Here is a 22,455-nt window from a genome sequence, read left to right as displayed (position 1 = left end):
ACACTAGTGCTGGGAGGCGTTTGTCTGGCAGCACTATAAAATTCTGGAAGCTATAAAAACCCAGCTACCAAATAAAATACGGTAAATAAACTAATCAACCTTCTTCTACAAAGGTTTTTATTTTTATTTTTTGGTATGATGAACACTTCCCATTACAAAAAGGAATATGTATTGAAATTGATACGGGCTGCTTAAAGACTCCACTCTTCATTCACTGATCACAGTCCGCCTGATTCAGACTAACCCATCTACAATACAGTCTTGCTCAAGCCAGACAAAATGTCGCATTTAGTTCCATGCAGATGCAAACTATATTAAAAGTAGATGTCCTATTAAAACGATTAGGTTTTCTTAATGCTTTTAACGAGGTAAAACCATTTCCCCCTTATTAAAAACGAAAATATTCCCTGAAGAGAATGCAGCGCGTGAAGCGCAATGCCTTCTAGCTAGACGAGAAACCGAAGATTTAACAGATTGATCACCTGCCAGGTCGCTCAAAGACCTTGCAAGACGGCGCGGGTTATTATATTCGTGTGCTTACACCTGTGAACCTGTCAGGTGCTGCCCTGGAACCAAGAAGCCGTCGTCGAGCAGCAGATATTCGGTAGACTTCTACCCACCCCGGGCCCGAACAAGCCACGCTCCCGCATACACAAGGCTCTCTACACACGTTTCAAGCCAAGTCTGCGCTGCTTGGAAGGTCTTGAGCCGAAACAGCCCCTGGCAAAAGCCCTTCACGAAGCTCCGGAGAGGCGGGCAAGCGGAGCGCTAACCAAATGGGTCACTACGACTTTAAGAGTCCCTTTGTCTCGGAAACATCCTTATTTACCCTCCTGCGATTCAACCAAACTTAACCCCATTTCCTCCCCCCCCGATTCACAAATCGGGGATGTCTCAGTTCCTGGGCGGAGCTACATATACACCCCGGCTCCGCTTTTGAGAAACGCTCTCGTCCAAAGCTTCGAGTTTGGAGAACGGAGCTAGGATTTCCCAGATTCCGCCCATGCCACCAGTCGGCCATTGCGTCCCATTAGAAAAGGAGCCCCGAGTTCCTTTTGAGCGAAGCAGTTAGAATCTTTTTTTAATTATTTTTTAAAAGAAACGCGCATCCTCCGACGCGTCACTCGCATAAATCAGGGACCGTTTCCCGGTTTTTTCTTGTTACGTATATGACGTTAAAAAAAAAAAAGAAAACCGTCCCAGAAAACTCTCGACGGTCTTTTGGGAGCAGACGGCGTAAATAAGATAGCTGAATAGTGAAAGCGTCACATGCCGAGGGTGGGATCGCAAATAATGTGTGGCGGGTGTGCTATCCAATGACAATAAGGGGCGGGGTGAAGTTGGCAGCCAATGGCAGGCGAGGGGGGCGTGTCGTGTACCGGTTGGGGTGTCTCGCGCTTGGTGACAGCTCGCGCGTGCTGATGATGGCGGTAAATAAAGGGGCCGGAGGGGGGGCGGGGGCTTTACCCCCTTGGGGTTCAAACCTGAAATAATGGGGAGTAGGAGATCCCTTCCTGAGGTAGAAAGGGCTCTTTTATGCGTGGTTGTAGCCGGTTGGGGAGACTCTACCCCCCAATTGTCGTGGAAGGTTTGAGGGGGCTCCACCCCTTTGAAGCTCAGATTCCACATTGGGGACGTGAGGGCTGTGCTCGTTTAAGCCCCACCTTCTGATTTGGAGGGAATCTCGCTCACGCGTTTGAGCAGGCCGGCAGAGGGGAAGAGGTCTTGACCCCCTAAAGAGTAGAGGGGGTGGGTGGAGAAGAACCTTTCTTCTCTCAGTCCCTGCTTACAGGGGACAAGGGAGGTTGCGCTCACCGAGAAGGGGGAAGCGCCGGCCCCTCTTAGAGAGAGCGGGGAAGAAGATAGGAGCCAACCCTCCCACCAAATGAAAAGGTGAATAATAGTTGTGGCAGGATTTGCCCGATCAAAGATATTGGCCAACAACTGACTTTTGAAGGTGTGAGACAGACTTCCCCCCCCCCTTCTGCTTTGGTAAACACAGGCTGTGCTCTGGTGAACAGCGAGAGTTAGGAGAATATTGAACCCATAGACTTCTGTGAGATAACTTGAGGACATTGGCAGGGGGAAAAAGGGGGGGGGGAGTTAACTAGTAGACATGAAACTTGCAGGATGCTGGAAGAAAGCCACTTTAAGGAGATTAAGAACTACATTAAGAACTGGGTAGGTATAGCATAGTTGCTGAAAGCTAAAACAGTTGTGCATGTGTTCATAATAATTGTCATTTGTGGCTGGAGAGCAGCAAAACAGTTGGAAGAAATAACTGGTGGGCAAAGTAGCAATTGTTTTAATAAGTAGCATATTGTTGGGAGAGATAGCATAGTTAGTGATGGAATGGTGATGGGCAACAGGAAGACTTCATGCTGTTGTTGCTTAGTTGTGTGTACTTCTTTGTTTGCAAGTTAGAATCTTACCCGGTCAATTTCAAGTAAGGTGTTTGTAACTTCTTTTTTGCAACATTACAGCTTAAACTTCTTAAAATTATTTCTAGAATGTATTTTGTGATTTGAAGTTTCATTCTTATTAGCATGTTGATATAAATAGCAAGATTTGGGGAGGTCAGGTGATAGAAGTTGTCCCTAGCATTGATGCAATTGGGAATTCTTGGCCTTTAAACGTGGATTGAGCTTTTGTAACCCATTCATTTTCAAATGCTGATTGTTATATAGCAACTATGCTGTTGAAATTATTACTGTATTGTTAATACTGCATTTTCATCTAAACATATGTTCTGATGTAATTATGTTGATAACAATGGTTCTTTAATATCTATGGTATTTTTTATCATTGAAACATTTTAATATACAAGAAAACAAATGAAGCATTGTTTTTTAAAAATTAACTAGTTGATTTGATAGATGGGCATGATATTATAATGGTAAACTGCAACATAAGTAGAATCTCTAGCCACTTCCATATAAATACTGTTCTATCGCTTAAAAGTTTTAGAGTTCTTATAGTTTAAAAATTTATTAGCTCACTGATTTTTCAAAAGAAAGCAAAATTCTTTGCTTACATCATGTAAAGTTTTGTTTTTTCTTTCCCACCCACATTTAATAGAAAATGAGGTGCAGCCTAGTCTTCACTTTTAACTAATATGCTTGTTAAAATATAGAATATAGAAAATAACAGCGAAGGTGTGTAAAATCAAGCATCTCTGGTTCTTTTATGTTTTCTCCTAATCCTTTTTTGAAATCTTGTTCCCCCTTTTGGTCACAATAAACCATTTTAGGGTAGGAAAACATGGTTTCTTCTCTTTCTCACTTTCTAAAATTAAATTTCATGTTAAATACTATTTAATCCTTTGGTTTTGAACTATTATTTTAAATTTAAAATAAATTTAAATTAGAAAAATGAGAATGCAATAGTGGTGAATATCTGTAGCTTGGATGTAGGATGGCGAGGAGGGTGGGAGGTTTGTTCTCTGAGCTTGTGGGTTGGTTTCTGAATGTTTTATTACCAGGCTAGGTAACATCTTCAGCGGAGTTTACGGAATGTCAGTGTTTATAAACAGAAGAACACTGACACTGACATCCCTTAAACTCCACTGAGTGAATGCTTAAAGTGCAGAATGTGGAAATACTATATTTCTAATAATACAATGTGCTTTTTAAAATGTTAATTATCAATATTGATTTACCTGGTACTAATCATGAACAAACATTGGCAAAGAGGCATAATATTCTTAAACATAATGTTTAATAATGTTCTTAAACATTTAAATATTGTGGGATACAATTCACGTACAATTGCAAAAATACGTTATACTCTTTTAGTTTATTGCTTTTCAATTATGCTGTCCTCTTTTTAAAAATATTCTTTACTATTACAATATTGAATTTCAGCTTGCTTATACAATTTTTATAATGCAAAAGGAAGAATTAAAGCATAGAATATGGATTTTAAAAATAGGGAAATATGGGGCCTTCCAGATATTGGATTGCTGTTCTATCATCCCAACTATTGGTCATGATGACTAAGACTAATCAGCTAATGTTGGAGTTCAACATTACCTGGGTGTACTTTGTTCCTTTTCTAATTATACTTTTACAAATTCAATTTCCTACTCAAAAGCGCCGATAGCTATTTCTTTTTATTTATATACTTTTTTATTCCTAGTTGGCTTTACTTACCAGACTTTTCTAATATAGAAACTCTAAAAGCTAGCATGGTTCTAAGTATCCATGAATACAATTTTAGAATTAATAGTAGTGAAGCAATTGAAATATTGAAAATAGAGAGTTTATCTTTGGTTATTCTTTTCTTTCTAACAGTCAGGATAGGTATTATTTGGCTAAGGATTTGCAATGCTGGAGGAAAGAGGTTTCCTCCGAGAGGTGATTGTATTAGGTTCATTTTGCTGTGGATGGCACCCATAGAAAAATCTTCTGCTATTTTCAACATACTAGTTCATCCTGGCTGAATAATTCTGGCTCCAAGTTGACATGCACATTCAAAATGATCCCTCTGAGTATTTACCAGTCTGATAAATGGTAGACAATGCAGAAGCATCCATCTTTGCAATCATTAATTACAGCAAAAAGATTTGCAATGCAGAATTATGTTTTCAGTTTGGAATATAAAGTCACAATCTCCTCCTAGTTATTTTCTGTGATCCATTTAAATTCAGCTTACTTGTAAATACTGTTTGGCTGTAAAGGGTCTTGATTACCCTCTTTCTTCCACTCCAGCCACTATTTCAACTGCTGAGATGTTGTTGTATTCCAAAGAGAGTTGATAGGCATGGAAATTAGTGGGGGCTGAAGGGAAGTACTGAAACTTGAATGTTATGTATTTGGGGACAAAAGGGTGGGAGGGCAGTCAATGAAAGCAACAGGAAGGAGGTCCAGAATAAAAACCAGAAACTTTAGTAGAAGATTAATCAGAGAAAAATACTCAAGAAAGTAAGCTTACTGAAGGAGTAGTGGATGATGTCTTTGTTTTTGATGCAAATAAAATGTAATTGCCATGATAACATACAATAGCCTGTAAGAAACTATAAGAAAAGTAAGGGATAGCATATTGTGGATATGAAAACTATAGTGGTAAGAAATACTACATTTCACATGATTTTTTATCCTTGCCAGTATACAAGGGTTAGCTGGATCTATATTATCTCCAGAATCCAAAATACCACTGCCACTGGTTCTTTTCACAAATGCTTCAATGGCATTCTTAAATGTGCTATTTTGTAGCAAGTTTAAAGATGGATGTTGAAAATGCTAAGAGAAAAAAGGGATATGTTTAGAAACCATTCTTACATATACAAACAGCCCTTTTAAGCAACTCATAAAAGGAAGATAATTTTATGTAATCCATTATCAGGTGTTAGTTTGCAACTTAGGTGCAGCCCCTCTACCTATCCAGACAGTAAATAGAAGCTAGGTATTATAGTAGTTAATACTAAACTCTCTGGGGGAAAATATCCAAAAAAGTCTAGAAGACAGACACATAGATTTATTCCTTCAATCCTCCTTCAATAGAAGTATTTCCAGTAATGTTTCATAACTTCCATCTGTAATGATTTTGAATATTTATGTTTAACAGCTATGCAGTATATAACATTGTATGAATATTGCTAAAGTTTCTTCAAGTTGCTAAAAATTGCAGTAGAGCAAAGCATATTTGTGAATATTATTTAAATAAATTAAGAACGAGTAATCTTGAAGGAACTGTTTATACCTTGACGTAACTCTATTTATACTCTTAGTTATAGTTTGATTTGGATGATGCTTATATTGCATAAAACTGTTTTATAATCTTAGGATTTAAAAAGGAGATAACATTTTGATCTATGGAAAGTGTTCAGATTAGAAAATTTTCATTACACCTTACCCTTTGTATGTTTAATTGTCAATCACTGAATTATTTAATAAATCTAATTGAATTCAAATTTCAATCTCTGAATGTAACAGACTATGATTGAATTTGTGCTATTTGCAAGTTTGGAAATTCATTTATATTTGTTACCTTAGTATTTTTAAACATTTATTCTTAATTGGTTGTGCAGTAAATTGCATGTAATACTATCATTTATGTGGATTATAGTTACTGATAAAGCTTGTGAATAATTGGCCCAGTCTTTTGCAAGCTAGTTGTGTATGTGTGTGTGCACCCTCAAGAGCTGGTAATATAAAAGAAATTGCCACAGATTTCTCTGTGCCTGAAAGAGTGAGATTCAGCAGTAACCAAATCTATTGTGTCAGGATAGCAGGCAGTTCTTAGTTTTATCTAGTGTATGTTATTCTCTTACTGAAAATTATACAAAATAAAGCTCCAGAACGAAAATATATGTTAAGAACTGTTACATATGACTGGAGATGATAATTTGAGGAGTTGGTGGGTACATCTGGAATTTGTGAACATATCAGAGGAACTCTCACAAAATGGCTGTTGGGGGAGCCTTTTCTATTCACAAAATGGCTGTCATAATGCACCTGGCTGGCTACAGAACATGCATTATAGGTAAATGGGTCAAAGACAAATTGGTCAGGTAGCTTTTCCTATTAATCTCCCCCTTCCCCAGATACTTCCTACTGTCTCAGGTTTTTGTTCCTTTTCCCTAGGCAAATGGACACATTTCCATACAAATACATGGATGCAACCACTCAGAATTGTGGAACCCAGAATTGTCCTTTTAAACAGATACTTATAAGAAGCTTTGTCAGCTTTCAATTTCATTTTCATGCTATTGGGATGTTAATGGTGATGCAAATTGTTAAATACAATATATTGATTGAGCAATATTTGAGGTGGGGAGGACCATAAAATCTTTGCAAACAATCACAATGTACTTATGTTAAATGAGTTGAAAAGAAATAACTAAATATTTATCTGGAAGAAAAAATAATTTTATTAGGGTTTTTTTGGTTGAGGTTAAAATAAAGATGCAAGACATCTTCATCATGTACCCAGCTTTGCAAAAAAAAAGGAACATATTGCCCATCATAGCTAACTAAATCAAAAGACTTTTTGCTGAAAATAAGAAATGAATTGCCCAATTTATAGTCGGAATCAGTCAATGCAATCCCAATAAACTGGGAACATTGGGTTTTCATACAGCATACAGTATATCTTATTATTAAGTTGAAGCTATTACTTTGAACTTTATATAATCATCATAGACTCTAGGTTACATACTATCTGTAAACAGTTGTTCTGATTCATTGCAGAGGGTTTATTTTAATTCTAAATTCTGCATGAATTTTATTTCAGGTAGAAATTAGTGTATTTATCTTGAATGCTATTCAGGTATCATGTAATTTTCAAAGATAAATCTATATTGTAAAATATATTTTAAAATGACATTTTTCTGTAAACTTTTCTCTTAAGCAATTGTTTAATTTAGTTTTTTTCTATTTTTTTCCCAAGCAGCTGACTACAGATAAATTTAAAATTTCAGGCCTCTAAACACTTGTCCTTGATTAGCAAGCTGTCTGTGTGATTCCTGCATGTTGTATAGATCAATTTCCCTCCTCCACCTCTTCAATTCATTACAATTAATGTTGTGAGAGGTAGAGACTTAAACATTTTTGAAAAAGACCCATAACATTGTGAACAGTACTGGAATGGTTTATGTATTTGTGTGTGTGTGTGTGTGTGTGTGTGTGTGTGTGTGTGTGTGTGTGTGTGATTTCCTTTTTTAAAAATAGTATTTTCAGCTATTTTTAAGATTCTTTATAATAAAATATGAATGCCAATTATTATATATTATTGTAGTTTAATCCTCCCATCTCATATATTTATATAGTCATGCATATAAAGAAATATAAATGTGGGATTGGATATGCGTCCTTTTTCCTAAATAAACAAAAGCCTGTCTTTTATTGCATCTAATTTTCTTCCCACTTATTAAAATGTTAGACTACGACTAGGAGGACCCAGATACAACTGACCCTCAGCCATGGAACTCATTACATGGTTTTAGATCAGTCATTCCCTCTCAGCCCAATAGCATTTCTCCCTGGGTTGTGAGGAAAAAATGGGAAGGGAGAGTGTGATGTATATTGAGCTCTTGGAAGGAAAGCAGGATATAAAATTGGATTGCTATATTTTATAGTTCTAATTCTATGTTTTTAAAAGTGATCTATAAATTGAAAATACATAATGAAGTTACATTGAGATAGGTAAGAACAAGGAAAGTTTGGGTGTGTCAAAATATTAAGGCTTGGGGCCAGAGCTAATGAAAAATCTCTAACTTACACTTTCTGCTTGGTTTCAGCAGTGTAGATGTCTTTAAGTCATTTTCTGGGTGAAAGCACTTCCACACAAGGTCTTTCCACCACCCCAGGACCAGCTTCAGATCTTACACTGTTGCCTGCATTCACCAGCTGAGCTGGCTTATTTCTGGTTCAGTGGTGGTATATCCAAAATAGCGCCAAAAGAAGTAATCTTTTTTGCTTTGCAGAGTTTGTGGGTGGCCTGTTTTTGCATTGGTGGGACTCATTTGGCTTCTGGGCTTCAGCTGATATGTGTTTCTGTTCACAGGATCTTAAAAGAGAAAGGTGTCTTAATAGCTTCCAAGTCCCACTTAACATGCATTCAGCGTTTGTGTGTGTGTGAGAGAGAGAGATATTCAACAAATGCATATTGTTTTGCTGGTTTCACCTTAAAATGCAACTCACATGAGCAGTTTTGACTGTGCAAATGCTTGCAAATGTTATTTCATAGCATTTTCTTTTTTACAGTTCTTCATTTGCAAAATCCTGTGTTATTTTGACCATATGAAGAACTGTAAAAAGGAAAATGCTAGCTTTCTTACCATTTTATTTATTTATTACCAGGCTTGTTTAGCAGCTCATCTCACTCTGACAGCATACAAGCATAGTAGCAATTAAACCATATCACAGTATAAAAATATCAAACATATATAACAACAAAAATAAAAGCATAAACCACAAAATAACCTGCAGATAGTAGAAAAACAACCATCATTTAGCCTCATAGCCACTTTGCAGGCTCACCATGGGATCACCAATGTTAATGGAAGAACCATGTTTTCAAAAGTGTACCATCCCACTTGGTCCACACCACATCACACCACTTGTTAGGTAATAGAACAGATTATCACATGAAGGCAAGTTCTCTGACTAGAGATCTTGTTAGAGACAGAATGCATGGTCAGTGATGTTGTAATAAATCATGAACCAAACAGGAGATTAGATTAAAGAATATCTAATATCCCTTCCAACTCTGTGATTCTATGATGTAAAAGACAAATGCATAAATTTCTATAGAGGGTACTATTTATGTAGTGTATGACAAATTCATGGACTTATAATAATTCAATGTCCTGTTAATGTCCTGTCCACTCAACCATTCAAGGACAGGGTGGTCTACATTGAAAAAAAATCAGACATTGGGCTGGTGTAAGATCTTGATGAACATTTGGACACAATGTGGTGGATATTTTGTCAAGGAGCACCACAATACTGAGGGGTAGAGACAAGACCCCAGAGGGTACTGTAGAGCAATGGTCACCAACTGGTGTTGGTCTGCAAAAATTTTTTGTGGTCCACAAAGACATGTTTGCATTTCTCTCAAGGAGCCCAGCTGAGATTTCCTATGCCACTCGTTTCAGTGCTTTGACTCCAAGGAACAGGATGGGGTCATTCAGGCAGTTAGCTTGGCCACCTGTTAGCAGAGAGAAGTGCCCGGAGTCAATCCTAGCTTTGCTATCCATTGCAGCTACAAATCTCAAATACGACCAAGAATGAATGTTTCTCTTGTAGCCAGCCCGGACACTAGGTTGGCCCCCTGCAAACTCGTCTCTCAAGGAGTGCTCGCTGAAGCAGAACAGGAACCTTCGGCCGGGCTCCTCAAGAGACAAGAGTTTACAGGGGGGCAATCTAGCATCCGCAATGGACAGCAAAGGTAGGCTGGCCTTGGGTGCTTCTCTCTGCTGTAGTGCTTCCCGTATGGGGTTTACCACTCCAAGCCCCAAGCAGCAGGAGTTGAGGGTGGCTTGATGCCACCAGCTGGCGCAAATTTACCGCAGCGAAGGTGGGATGCTGATGCCATGCAAATGTAAGTAGCGCTTCACTCTCACACCTTCCAGCTATCAACACCGCCACTTTGGCCCGCTTGGGCTCCCCCCCACCAGCAACAGCACCATTATCTTGCTCCGGCCGGTGAGGGCTGCACTCCTTTTTGCACGTTGCACCACCTGCAAAGTTGCACATTGCATTTGCCACCCCCTATGACGGAGATTTCCAGCCCCACCACAGGCCTGTCCATATTCCAGAGCTGTAGTAGTCACAGGACTGGTTCTTTGGCCATCCCGGAGCAGGTCCTCCACCCATGTGCACTGGCTTGCCGGGAAGCTCTCCTGCAAGCCGGTGCACCACTGTGGAGGAGCTGCTTCGGCATGACCAAAGGGCCAGTCCTGTGACTACTACAGTTCTGAAATATGGGACCGACTTTCCCACCAACATCAGCAAGTCACCATTAGTCCTCCCATCTTCGTTTTCCTTCACTCAGATTGATCAATCTTCTTGAGAGAAGGAACCAGAAGTGGGTTCCTACCAGTTCGCACCTATTCAGTAGAACCGGTTCGTCAAATCTACCGAACCGGTTAGAAGAGGTTCCACTAGTGGACCCGGAAAGCAGGCCACACCTACAGAAGAGGATCCAAAAATTTTTGAAACCCACCACTGGTCCTTGGATATGATTATTCTACACTATCATGCTCATATTTCAATAGCAGTTATAGCAGTTAGACTTATATACCGCTTCATAGGGCTTTCAGCCCTCTCTAAGCGGTTTACAGAGTCAGCATATCGCCCCCACAGTCTGGGTCCTCATTTCACCCACCTCGGAAGGATGGAAGGCTGAGTCAACCTTGAGCCGGTGAGATTAGAACCGCTGAACTGCAGATAGCAGTCAGCTGAAGTGGCCTGCAGTGCTGCACTCTAACCACTGTGCCACCTCGGCTCTTTATTATATATTTATAAAACTCAGTGCCTCTGTGAAAGGTAAGGATGACTACTGCGTTTGTGGTGCAATCAGAACATTGCGTGTGTTGAAGTTGTTTTAACGCAAACCAAAGATGCCTTTTAAAAAACAAGTTTACATCATATTCTTATGCATGCGAGTGCTGTGTGTGAGGTAATTTAAGGTGGTTCTGACAAGTGTCGTCGGCATCTTCATATCCGGTCACATGGGTGGCAAGCCACTCCCACAAAGTAGGCCACACCCACAGAGTAGGTTCGAACAATTTTTGAAACCCACCACTGGAAGGAACACAAAAGAAGTTTCCAGACCAGGCCCGAAAGATGGCTGAGCCTCCCCCAGTGGACTGCGGAATTTAAAATTATGGATTTGGTAGTCCCTGTGGACCAAAAGGTTGGAGACCCCTACTGTAGAGGGTACTGTAATATTTTGTGAGAATTTTCAGAGCCTTTTTGCATGCAGATTCATAGAAGATTTGCACTATATCCTAAGCCTGCCTTTCTCCTCACTTACAAAGTTGACAGATGCAGTGCTAATAACCCTTTTATCTTTCCTTGCTCCTTATAAGATGTATCATTTTAAATTATATAAATGCTGCATTACTTCTAATTGATTAAAGTGATTGTCTTATTTAAACAAATTGAACAACTAGGAAAGGAAGGATTGTGATGTCACACGTGATAGCCAATGAACATTTTACAAAGCAGATGTCTATTGCAAACTGGTAGAATCAATTTTCTCAAAGCTCAACCTTAGAGAAAGGAATAGGTATGCTTTTGAATCATGATTTATTTCTAAAATAATTTTTCCAGTACTGCTTATTTGTATATTTCTTAATATTTATTTATGACTTATTGGCTGAACTGTTTTCTAATCAGGACCCTCAATTTAGAATTTTAAGATTATTTATTATGCTCATTGTGAATCTAAATGTTATATTTTCATAATCTTAAATTATGAGAAATACATGAACATTTAATTTTTTGGGCGTTTTTTCCTTGTCAATCTTGTTATTTCTAGAGTTATATGTAGAGTTGTTTAATTTCAGGCCAATTATTTCTTCTATAATATGCCTTTTTAAGATTGGAATTGGTATTGTTAACTCTTTATACACTGTGTAGTCAAAAAAAGAAACATACTAAAAGCAAAAATTACCCTAAAGCTTTCCAATCAGTTACATCAAATTATTCATTGTTCAATGTCAAGTAAATTATCAGCAAATTCTGATACTGTTCATTCTTCTCAATGTATTAAAACATCATTTCTGAAACTCATCATGAATTAAAATAGACCAGTTAGCTACAATCCAATTTGAAGATACTAATACCCTCTAATTTAAATGTTTTAGCTGCTAAACAAAGTGCTTTGGAAGAGAATTTGTAAAATCCATATATTTTTCATACTTGTACAACTCCCCCGCCACACACATACACATAAACTTTCACTGGCAATTGAGACATATTTCTTTCCCCTTTGGCTTTCACTCCCTTCCTCTTTTTTTCTTTCCATTTAGCTACAGTGTTAAACTTTTAAAATTTTTGGCTTTGACAAAACATCTCTGTTATACTGAAACCAGCGAAGCCTGTTTTTTTCCTCTAAAATATCTAAAAAAACAACCCGAAGAAGATTCCTCTTATATGTTGAACATGCATTTAAGAGGTTTAAGTAAGCATTAAATATATTGAAACATCGGCCTTCCAATGTCAACCCTGGGAGACAAAGTGATGGGCTATATGTTGTAGTATATATAATTCTATTACTGATTGAGATTGGACAATAGAAACAAGAAACAAAATGAAGCAAAGTTTTGTTATGCAGAAGTTAGTTTACTTAAATAATAGTCAGAAGTATGATGAGCTGCCTCTACCAATTGTATAAAATAAAGTTCAAATGAATTAATGTAAGTAGACAGTTATTTAAACAAGATAAAAATATTTTTCTTCCAATAAACATAATTGTTTTCAAAAGTTTGACTAGATGACTATTTCCTAATCTCATATTTACAACAGTTTCGCTAATCATAACACAATTTGCACATGCTCCTGTTTTCAATTATTATGGAATTTTTGTTTATAGGTAGTCCTCGGCTTATAACCACAATTGAACCTAAATTACTTTACTAAGTGAGACATTTGTTAAGAGAATTTTGCCCCATTTTATGGCCTTTCTTGTCACAGTTGTTAAGTAAATCACTGCAGTAGTTAAATTAATAACATGGTTGTTAAGTGAATCTGAGTTCCGCATTGACTTTGCTTGTCAGAAGGTCACAAATGGGGACACTGCAACCATCATAAATATGAGACGCCAAGCATCTGAATTTTGATCAAATGACTAGGGCGTTTAAATGTTGACTTTGTGCACCATATTGTAGGAAGAACACAGAAATATCTGTGAGACTGTTTCTATTTTTCACCAACAGATGGGGCAAAGTCTTTGTTGTGTAGAGATGTTTGAGGTCTATTGCTTATTTTGGAAAAAAACAGCTCTTCTACTTCTATGTAACTCTACTAAATTTCTCCAGCATATGTATGTTTTCATGTGGATTATAAATTCTATATTGCTTATTTAGGGACAAGGTAACTCAATGTAATCTACTTTTGCAAACTTTTAAGTTTTCATAAGCAGTATCTGTAATATTCTGAGAAATAATTGATATCAACAAATAACCAGTACACCACTGATTTCAATTCATATGTAATTCTTATTTGTCTAAGCAAAAAACAACAACAACACACACAAAGAGGCATTATTTATACATTGTCATTAATATACAGTATATGACACTTTAGTAAATAAAAATAACAGATCACTCTTCTGTGGTTGTGGAATACTGCAAGACAACAACTGACAGAAGGCACAGGTTATGGCCTTTTTTTCAGTTATCACCATTGCAGGGTCATCATGGTCACATGATCAAAATTCAGATGTTTGGCAAATGCTTCATATTTATGACGGTTGCACTATTCCAGGGTCATGTGATCACCTTTTACGATCTTCTGAAAAGCAGTCAATGGGGTATGTCACTTAACAACCATGTTAATAACTCAACTGTGACAAGAAAGGTCATAACATGGGGCAAAACTCACTTAACAATTGTCTCATTTAACAACATAAATTCTGGGCTCAATTGTTGTAAATTGAGGATTGCCTGCATATGACAATTCTCAAGATGCATAAGGCTTTATTTATTGGGAGTGATAAGTTGTATGACTAAAATACAGACTATGTAATATGATTTGTTTTGTACACAGTTGTTAAATGTTTGTTAATATCTATGATTATCGCTTGCATAGTTTAATTTTTAAAGAAATAGTTACATTTATGAAAGAAAAAAAATACTTTTCGTTATCTCAGAAAAAAATCTTCAGAGTTCCTTGTTCTTTCTCCACTTCCACCAGAGGTGGGTTGCCAATTTCTTTACTACTGGTTCGGGCGCACGTGTGGGTGGGTGGGTAGAGCCTCCCCCTGCTGCTTCTACCGGTTCAGCCAATCTGAGCCAAACTGGCAGCAACCCACCTCTGAGTTGCACCCACTAGCTTAATATTATTTGATGTTTCTTTGTTCTTTGCTAAAATTCATGAAAGGTTCTCAGAATCCCTACTCTGGTTAACTGGGATTTCATTCCTATTGAAATATGCTTAATGGGAGGCCAAACCCATGAAAATAGAGAGATTCCACATAGGGCTAATGTCAGAGGATAAATTAGATTGTTTCCAGGACAAAGGATCTTCCAGGAAAAGCACACAACAATGTGTGGGATGATTTACTACATTATCAAAGATGTTTTTGGTGTGGGGAATTCTTTTCCTTAAAGGCCCATCAGACACATCTATAACTGTGTTTTGCAGAGGAATGATGAATCTTTTCATTAGCTAGTGCTGTTAATTTGTTTGGTTTATTATTATGCAAAAGTACGATATTTTGCCATTGTAAATGGGACTCAATGTACTGTGTTATTAATCTGATTGAAGAGTAATCCTTATTGTAATTATTTTATACAGGCACAATATAATCCAAAATCATAAAATAACTAAAGCTAAATATAGGATAGAATTTTTCAGCAAAGGCTGTTTTCTCAATCATCTCATATCAAAATAGTTCATTGAACTCATAGTTTATTGCAACTCATAAAAATTGGCCAAAGTTTATGGCTCGCAGATGCTTATAGAGCAGAAGGTTTGCATTAAAAAAAACCTGTGTAACGTTGCTTCATCATTTTCTACTTATCTGGCTTCAGGGTAGCTTTACAGATAGTCCTTGATTTATAACTACAATTGAGACTAGGATTTACAAAGCTTTATAAAGATAGTGTAGCTTTAAGTAAAGAGCACTGCCTTCAGAAAGAAGGAATAGAAGTAGGGAAATAGGAAGTGTTTGTTGGAGAAATTGACTTCGAAAAGAAGTCGGGAAGACACAAAAGATCAGTGCAAGGAACTGGGAGAGAAAGAGGTGGATGAATGATATGATTGCTGGGACAGGCTGAGGGTTCCTGGGGCATGGCAAGCAGGCTTAGAGACTGTGAAGCAGGATGCAGGGCAGCCAAAAGAGCATAAATTGAGCAGATTAGTGATTAAACATTAAAGATGCTTCATCAACCATAACTAAGTCAATTTTTTCAGCGTCATTATAACATTGAACTGTCACTGAACAAATGGTTGTAAGCCAAGGACTATCTGTATTGTTATTTCAATTACATTTTTCTTAAGGGAAATGGAGAAATTGTTCAAATTTTAAAACTGCAGAGTTGTGCATTTGTTTAATAAAAATATTTCATGTAAAGTTTAATGAAAAAGCTGCATACTATATTTGTTTCATGAGGATATTTCTCTCTTCAGGGCTTTTATATTACATTTCTTTTTCTCATGAATATCCAAAGCTGCTGAAAGGAAACTTTACCTCCTATTGACTGAAATGGGGATGTTCCGGCCACTGATTATTGAATTGCGAGAATATTTAAATATGAATCGGTGAGTATTATTTCTTGTCTTAAATTATGTTTTGGTCTGGCCTATTCTTTTTTCTTCTTGAAAAAGCATATGCCACATTTCAACCTGAACAAGACAGAACTCATGTCTTATCACTAAGTACAGAGAATGTACTTTCAGCAGTACTCATGAAAATAATAAATCATTACTGTATGAATAGCTTCTTTTATTGCAATTACTTGCATTTCATTCCCATTATTATTGATATACTGCATAAATTATTACATGCTGCTCATTAATATGTCCCATGTTTTTGTCATGTTACTGACAATTCATGTACCGTATTTTGTAGGTTCTTCCTACTGCAAAACAGAAATAAAATTCTGTTAAAATGTCAAGCTCAGTTTGCAATTCTAGCCTTTTTCCTCCTACCTTTTAAAATCAATAGACTTGTGTTAATCTTTTCTAAATCTTGTAAGTTAGAGACATTTGTTCCATATTTTTATAACAATTCTTTCAGGCCTGATAATAATTGATTCCCATGTTGCCAATTTCAGTTCTTGTAGTAGACCTTTAAATGTTTTTCCATTAATAGTATAATGGAGACCAACTTATTGTTTTTACAAAAAGTTTGAGAAATAAATTGGGCATCTGAAAAGGCTATTATAAATAAACATAAATTCAAAATAGATATTGTGTATTTATAGTGTACTAATTCTATATTCTCCAAGCTTCAACTGTTTCTGATATACATTTTTCTTGCATATGTTGTTATTACTCAACAGCTTTAATTTTATTTATAAATGCAGTTCCTCTTGAAAGTGTTCAGAATCATAGATAAATATTTAAATACAGTTTAGTGTTTTACCATAATTTATTACTTTGGCACAGTTGTCTATATTTGCTTCCATCCTAAAAATACACATTATCTTTCTTTTGAATCATTTAATGCCATTCTTCAATGTAACTAGAGTATTTTAGAATAAACTGCACATTTTACTTCTACTTTCTATCATAACAAGAATAGAAGCAAACAGTCTGTTAAAAACTTCCTCAACAATTTGTATTTAAAAAGCATTTTGTGTAAAAAGACATCAATAATTGAAATCTTTTAATGAAATAATTTTACCAATAGAACATCACCTTATTTACTTAGAATGTTTTTTCTCCAGACATTATTTGCTTAATTTCTGGTATTAATTTTTGGATTGTATTTATCTACTTGAATTAAAGTGCCCTTGGTTGTTGGGCCACCTATTTAGATTTCTGTGCCAAGGTTTTTAGTGAAACAATTCCCAGCAGTTTGATTGTAGATGTAAGTTTCATGAAATCACCTTATAATACTGATAACATCCTAAATCTTGAAAGAGAACAAAAATATACTGTAGACTAAAATCCCAGTTTTTGTACAAAACATGAAAATCCCAAGTTTCTTAACATTTTTTTTTTTACAAAATCAAATTCTTAAGTTAAATATTTAAGGGTATCTTTCTGCAAACTTGCACACAGTTAACAACACTTGTTGTTGACTTAGCTGTTCTCTCATAATATGCATTCAATTTATATCACCAACACTGACTGGAATTGGCTTTGGAGAAAGAAGGAAAACACCGCAAAACAGTATCCCACACTCCCAACCCCTAAAGCTGGTCCAGAAGGATACTATGGCAATACTATAGAAAGCTGCTGAGAAATTTAGAAAGACAAGGATGGATGTACACCTCATCTCAAGCATTTCAAAGGTCAACTTCAAATATGACCAGTACTGTCCCACTATTATACGTTATCTTGATCCAGATAATCCACCTTTTTTCAAGGCTCTCTGAAACTGTGTACCTACTACTTTCTCAAAATTTCCCTAAAAAGGGAAGGTTGGACACTGGATGAAAATTATCTAGTAATGTATCATCTATCTTTTTTCTAACTCCTTGCTCAGTGTTGAACAGTTTGCTTAGTATTCCATTAATTCCCATGGATGTTTTAGTTCCATTGAATATCACTTTTCTTGCATTTAGCAAGAATGCATTCATCTCCATGTTATTACAAAGCATTCTGTAATTCAAGCCTATTCATAATATATTATGTTTTCTTTAAAATGATACATGTAAAATACCTTCCTTTCCACATTTATACATTTAGTGACTTGCTGAAGAGCAAAAATAAATTTTATTATAATTTTCTCAATTTTGTTCACTGTCACCTTTTGTCCAGCTGGATTAGACTCCTCATTCATCTAGTGTGTTCTCAAGAGTGGCCAACCAACTGCTCAAGGAAGTGCACTAGTTTCCCAACAGGCTGTTTTACTCTAACCACAAAAACAAACATGTAGTGATCAGAGATAATTAGTTTTTAAAAAATTACATGCCTGGAATGTATTCAATCTCTTTTTCCTGTTTTATTAATATATTAAGCTCTACAAATATGTGATACTCTGAAGAAAATGATAGAATTTGTATATTTTTGATTGTGTGCAATAATTACATTCTTTTTTGCCTCCTTTGTTAAGGTTAAAGCAGCGGAGTTTTATGTAAGACATGGATAGATGCAAACATGTTGGGCGGCTAAGACTTGCCCAGGATCATTCCATTCTGAATCCCCAGAAGTGGTACTGCATGGACTGTAACACCACCGAATCCATTTGGGCTTGCCTAAAATGTTCCCATGTGGCATGTGGAAGATATATTGAGGACCATGCACTTAAACACTTTGAAGAGACCAGGCATCCTTTGGCTATGGAAGTAAATGATCTGTATGTATTTTGCTATCTTTGTGAAGACTATGTATTGAATGATAATCCCGAGGGTGACCTGAAATTACTGAGGAGTTCTTTATCTGCAGTTAAAAGTCAGAAGCATGATCCTTCTGCTAGAAGTGGTAGGACATTGCGGTCAATGGCTTTGGGGGAGGATGTTTGCAACCATCAAAGAGCACCTCAGGGACAACCTCAGATGCTTACAGCTCTCTGGTATAGACGGCAATCGTTGCTTGCAAAAGCATTGCGAACATGGTTTGATAAAAGTTCTAGAGGCCAACAAAAATTAGAACAAAAAAAGCAAATGGAAGAACTGGAGAGGAAAAAGGAAGTGGCCAGGCAGCGACGTCAAGAGATGAAACGGAGATTGTTAGAGGAGCTGGCAAACACTCCTCCAAGAAAAAGTGCCAGGCTTTTATCGCACATTCACAGAGAGAACCTGATTCCTCGGAAGTTCAGAGATATGGAAGCTAGTTCCCCTACCTCAAGACGAGTGCAAAGTAGCAAATTCAAACAATTCTATTCCATCCGGCGTAAACCTCTTATGACTCCTGGTGTGACTGGACTAAAGAATTTAGGAAATACGTGCTACATGAACTCTATCCTTCAAGTATTAAGTCACCTCCAGAAATTTAGAGAATGTTTCCTGACACTGGACCTTTGTGAAACTGAAGAACTTTTAGCTAAGACTGTAATTGGAAAATCTAGAATATCTGGAAAGCTAGTCACCGGATCTACTCCAACGGAGTCAGGCAGAAATGATCAACTGGGTTCATTTGGCAGGCAAAGCCTATCTGTTGGTTTAAATGGTGGGTCCTCAATAAGCAAAAGTTTAGAACTAATACAGCCCAAGGAACCAAGTTCAAAGCACATCTCTCTCTGCCATGAACTGCACACACTCTTCAGAGTTATGTGGTCTGGGAAGTGGGCTTCAGTGTCTCCTTTTGCCATGCTACACTCTGTATGGAGTTTGATTCCAGCATTTCGAGGTTATGATCAGCAAGATGCTCAGGAATTTCTTTGTGAATTGTTAGACAAAGTGCAGCAAGAGCTGGAATCAGAAGGAACAAAACGCAGGATCCTCATCCCTTTTCCACAAAGGAAGCTCACCAAGCAGGTCCTGAAAGTGGTGAACACTATTTTCCACGGGCAGCTACTCAGTCAGGTATGCATGTTATCCAATCCTTTGCCGAGCCAGAAATACTCATTTACATGCATAGAAAAAGAATTAACATATTTTTCTAATGCAGTATAGTTGTTCCATGATTCTTTTGCTCTAGTTGCAGCCAAAGGTGAGCTTTTAAAATTTAGCAGACAATTCTGTGTGTATTTATGGACTGACATGGTTCTTCCTCTTCAGATTCTTGTTTCTGTTAAGGAGTTTTATGACCAATATAGGTGGAACTGTTGTTTCTTCTTTCCTTGAATATATACCCTTGTATATTCTGATATGTCTTTTATAAACTTTATCATTTCTTCAAAAGCATATTTGATAGAGTGAGACTGGTTTTATATTTTACGCCATAAAAGAATTTTTGCCAAAACAATATTTTCTTAAAATAGCATTTAATACTTTATTTTCTTACTTATATATTCTATAAATATGAAGTTGTTCTTGTGCAGCTGTGATCCTTGGCATTATGCTAAGAGAGCTACAAACTGCTACCTTTCACAATCTCTGATTTCTTTCTTAATGTTTTTATTCATGCTATCTATAGTAGACCACCACTTTTCCTAATGCTGGAACTGTGGGAGAGGGTCATAATGAGGGCTTGCTCAGAGCTGAAGCTCATATACTGTTAAATCATTATTTTTTTACATAGAGGAGTGTGGCAACTGGTCTCCTAATTTGATAAACCTAGCAAATTGAATAACACATTTTCTTTTCTTTAATCTGTTTTATATCACTGACTGTTGTGAGAGAGATATATTGACATTTCAGCACTGCAATATTTTGGTGATTCCAGGGAGCTGGAATTAGGCATCTTATTCCTGACTAATTGTTAAATAGTTGGATTTTTTAAAAGCAACAGTTTATGCTAATAGAATAGTCTTTGTATTATTCAGAGAATCCAATAGAGTAAAACTGATTATTATATTAGAGAGTTGTATGAAGGTAGTAAAATCACATGATGCTTTTTTTGAAAATGATTCTTTTTATCTGAGAAGTTTAAAACAAAATATCCTATGGATGGTTACAGATTTGGGTCATTTTAGACTGGAAAATAAGCCTATGGGAATAATAATTTTTGTCTCTATTGGAATGTTCTGATATTCTTTTTTACCTGACAGGTGACCTGTATAACATGTAATTATAAATCCAATACTGTGGAACCCTTCTGGGATCTTTCCCTGGAATTTCCAGAACGTTATCATTCTATCAATAAAGGGATTGTGCCTCTTAATCAAACTGAGTGCATGCTGACTGAAATGTTGGCCAAATTCACAGAAACAGAAGCTTTGGAAGGGAGAATTTATGCATGTGACCAGTGTAACAGTAAGAAAAATCTGTTTTGTTATGTGTTCTCCTTGAATCTGTTGAGAAATGTTCTTGTATGTTTTTATAATTGTAAAGCTCTGTTTTTTTCTAAGAATTCCCAGTCAATACAGTCGTAAGTCCTGCTGGATGGGAATTCTGGAAATTTAGCTAGATAATACCAAGTAAGTAAAGCTGGTATAGTTTCTTTCATTATTTTTAAATTGCTGTGAAAGAGTTCAGGAAAATTATTAATAATCATGTTTACATAATATCAGCAATTGCAATTGATCATAGATTGTAAAAAAATTACTCTCATATAGAACTGTCAACAGATCGCAGTGTCTTGTATCTCTCTTTCCCAGAACAAAGCAAAGGAAACAAATTTATCATTTCTTCTGGCAGATTGCTGAGATATCTAACATATATGCTGGAGATACAAGATAACATCTCTTGAAAAAGATAGAAATACTTGTTTTAGAATACAATTGTACAGATTATAATCCCTTAAAAAGGAATGGGTAGATGAGGTCCAAAAATTACACTGTTTTGGGATCTCCAGAATCTCTTTTTTCAATCACTATTGTCAGAAACCAGAGATACTGTTTATTGCCATTTTTAGGGGACAACCATAGCTGTATGTTTTAAGGCATTAAATAAAGCAAATTAAAAATCCTAAATTCCCATCCTAATAAGAAAGGAAAGAAAATCAGAAAAATGTTGGACTGTCCAAAAAGAATATATGCATGATCTTGCCCACTTTGCTTCACTGATCAACAATTATAATCTTGCTCCCTTAAAAAATGTACAATGGCCCTGATTATTAAAACTTTGCCCAACCTTACTCTACAACCCTGGTAATTGTCCCTAGAAATCTTCCAGATGTTGCTAATGAATTGTACTTTTTAGGAACTAGGAAAAATAATTAAATACTTCTGTGGAATAATTATGTTTCATTATAATTTAATTTAATTTTTTTCCACTGTAGTTCTTTGTCTGGAACACATTCAGTTTTTGGAGTTCAATCACTGACATACCTCTAAAGCCCATATCTAGCCAATGGCCTAGATAAAGTTGTGTTACCCCAGTTTCAGAATTTTTTACCTTCAAAAAAATAAAAGGGAGGGATGACTGTTGTTTTAAATTGTATTGTTGTTATGTTTTTTATATTTTCTTGTAAGCCGCCTGGAGTCCTTTGGGATTGGGCGGCATATAAAAGCTTTAAATAAATAAATAAATAAATAAATAAATAAATAAATAAATAAATAAATAAATAAATAAATAAATAATAAATAAATAAATAAATAAATAAATAAATAAATAAATAAGAATGG

At 36.3% G+C, this 22,455-nt stretch overlaps 1 protein-coding gene across 2 annotated transcripts in view; it reads left to right on the top strand.

Moving 5' to 3' along the window:
• The first annotated feature begins 1,355 nt into the window (after positions 1–1,355).
• USP49 (ubiquitin specific peptidase 49) overlaps positions 1,356–22,455 on the top strand; it is a 32,749-nt gene continuing 11,649 nt past the window's right edge. For both annotated transcript variants that reach the window (XM_032217974.1, XM_032217975.1), the window contains exons 1-4: positions 1,356–1,430; positions 15,804–15,935; positions 18,400–19,810; positions 20,938–21,142. In XM_032217974.1, the coding sequence (XP_032073865.1) occupies positions 18,428–19,810; positions 20,938–21,142 (1,588 nt within the window). In that variant the 5' untranslated portion in view covers positions 1,356–1,430; positions 15,804–15,935; positions 18,400–18,427. The remainder of the gene's footprint in view (positions 1,431–15,803; positions 15,936–18,399; positions 19,811–20,937; positions 21,143–22,455) is intronic.

This window comes from Thamnophis elegans, chromosome 5, assembly GCF_009769535.1.
Source record: "Thamnophis elegans isolate rThaEle1 chromosome 5, rThaEle1.pri, whole genome shotgun sequence".
In the NCBI taxonomy this organism is placed as follows: Eukaryota; Metazoa; Chordata; class Lepidosauria; order Squamata; family Colubridae; genus Thamnophis; species Thamnophis elegans.
This window is presented reverse-complemented; position numbering and strand designations above follow the sequence as displayed.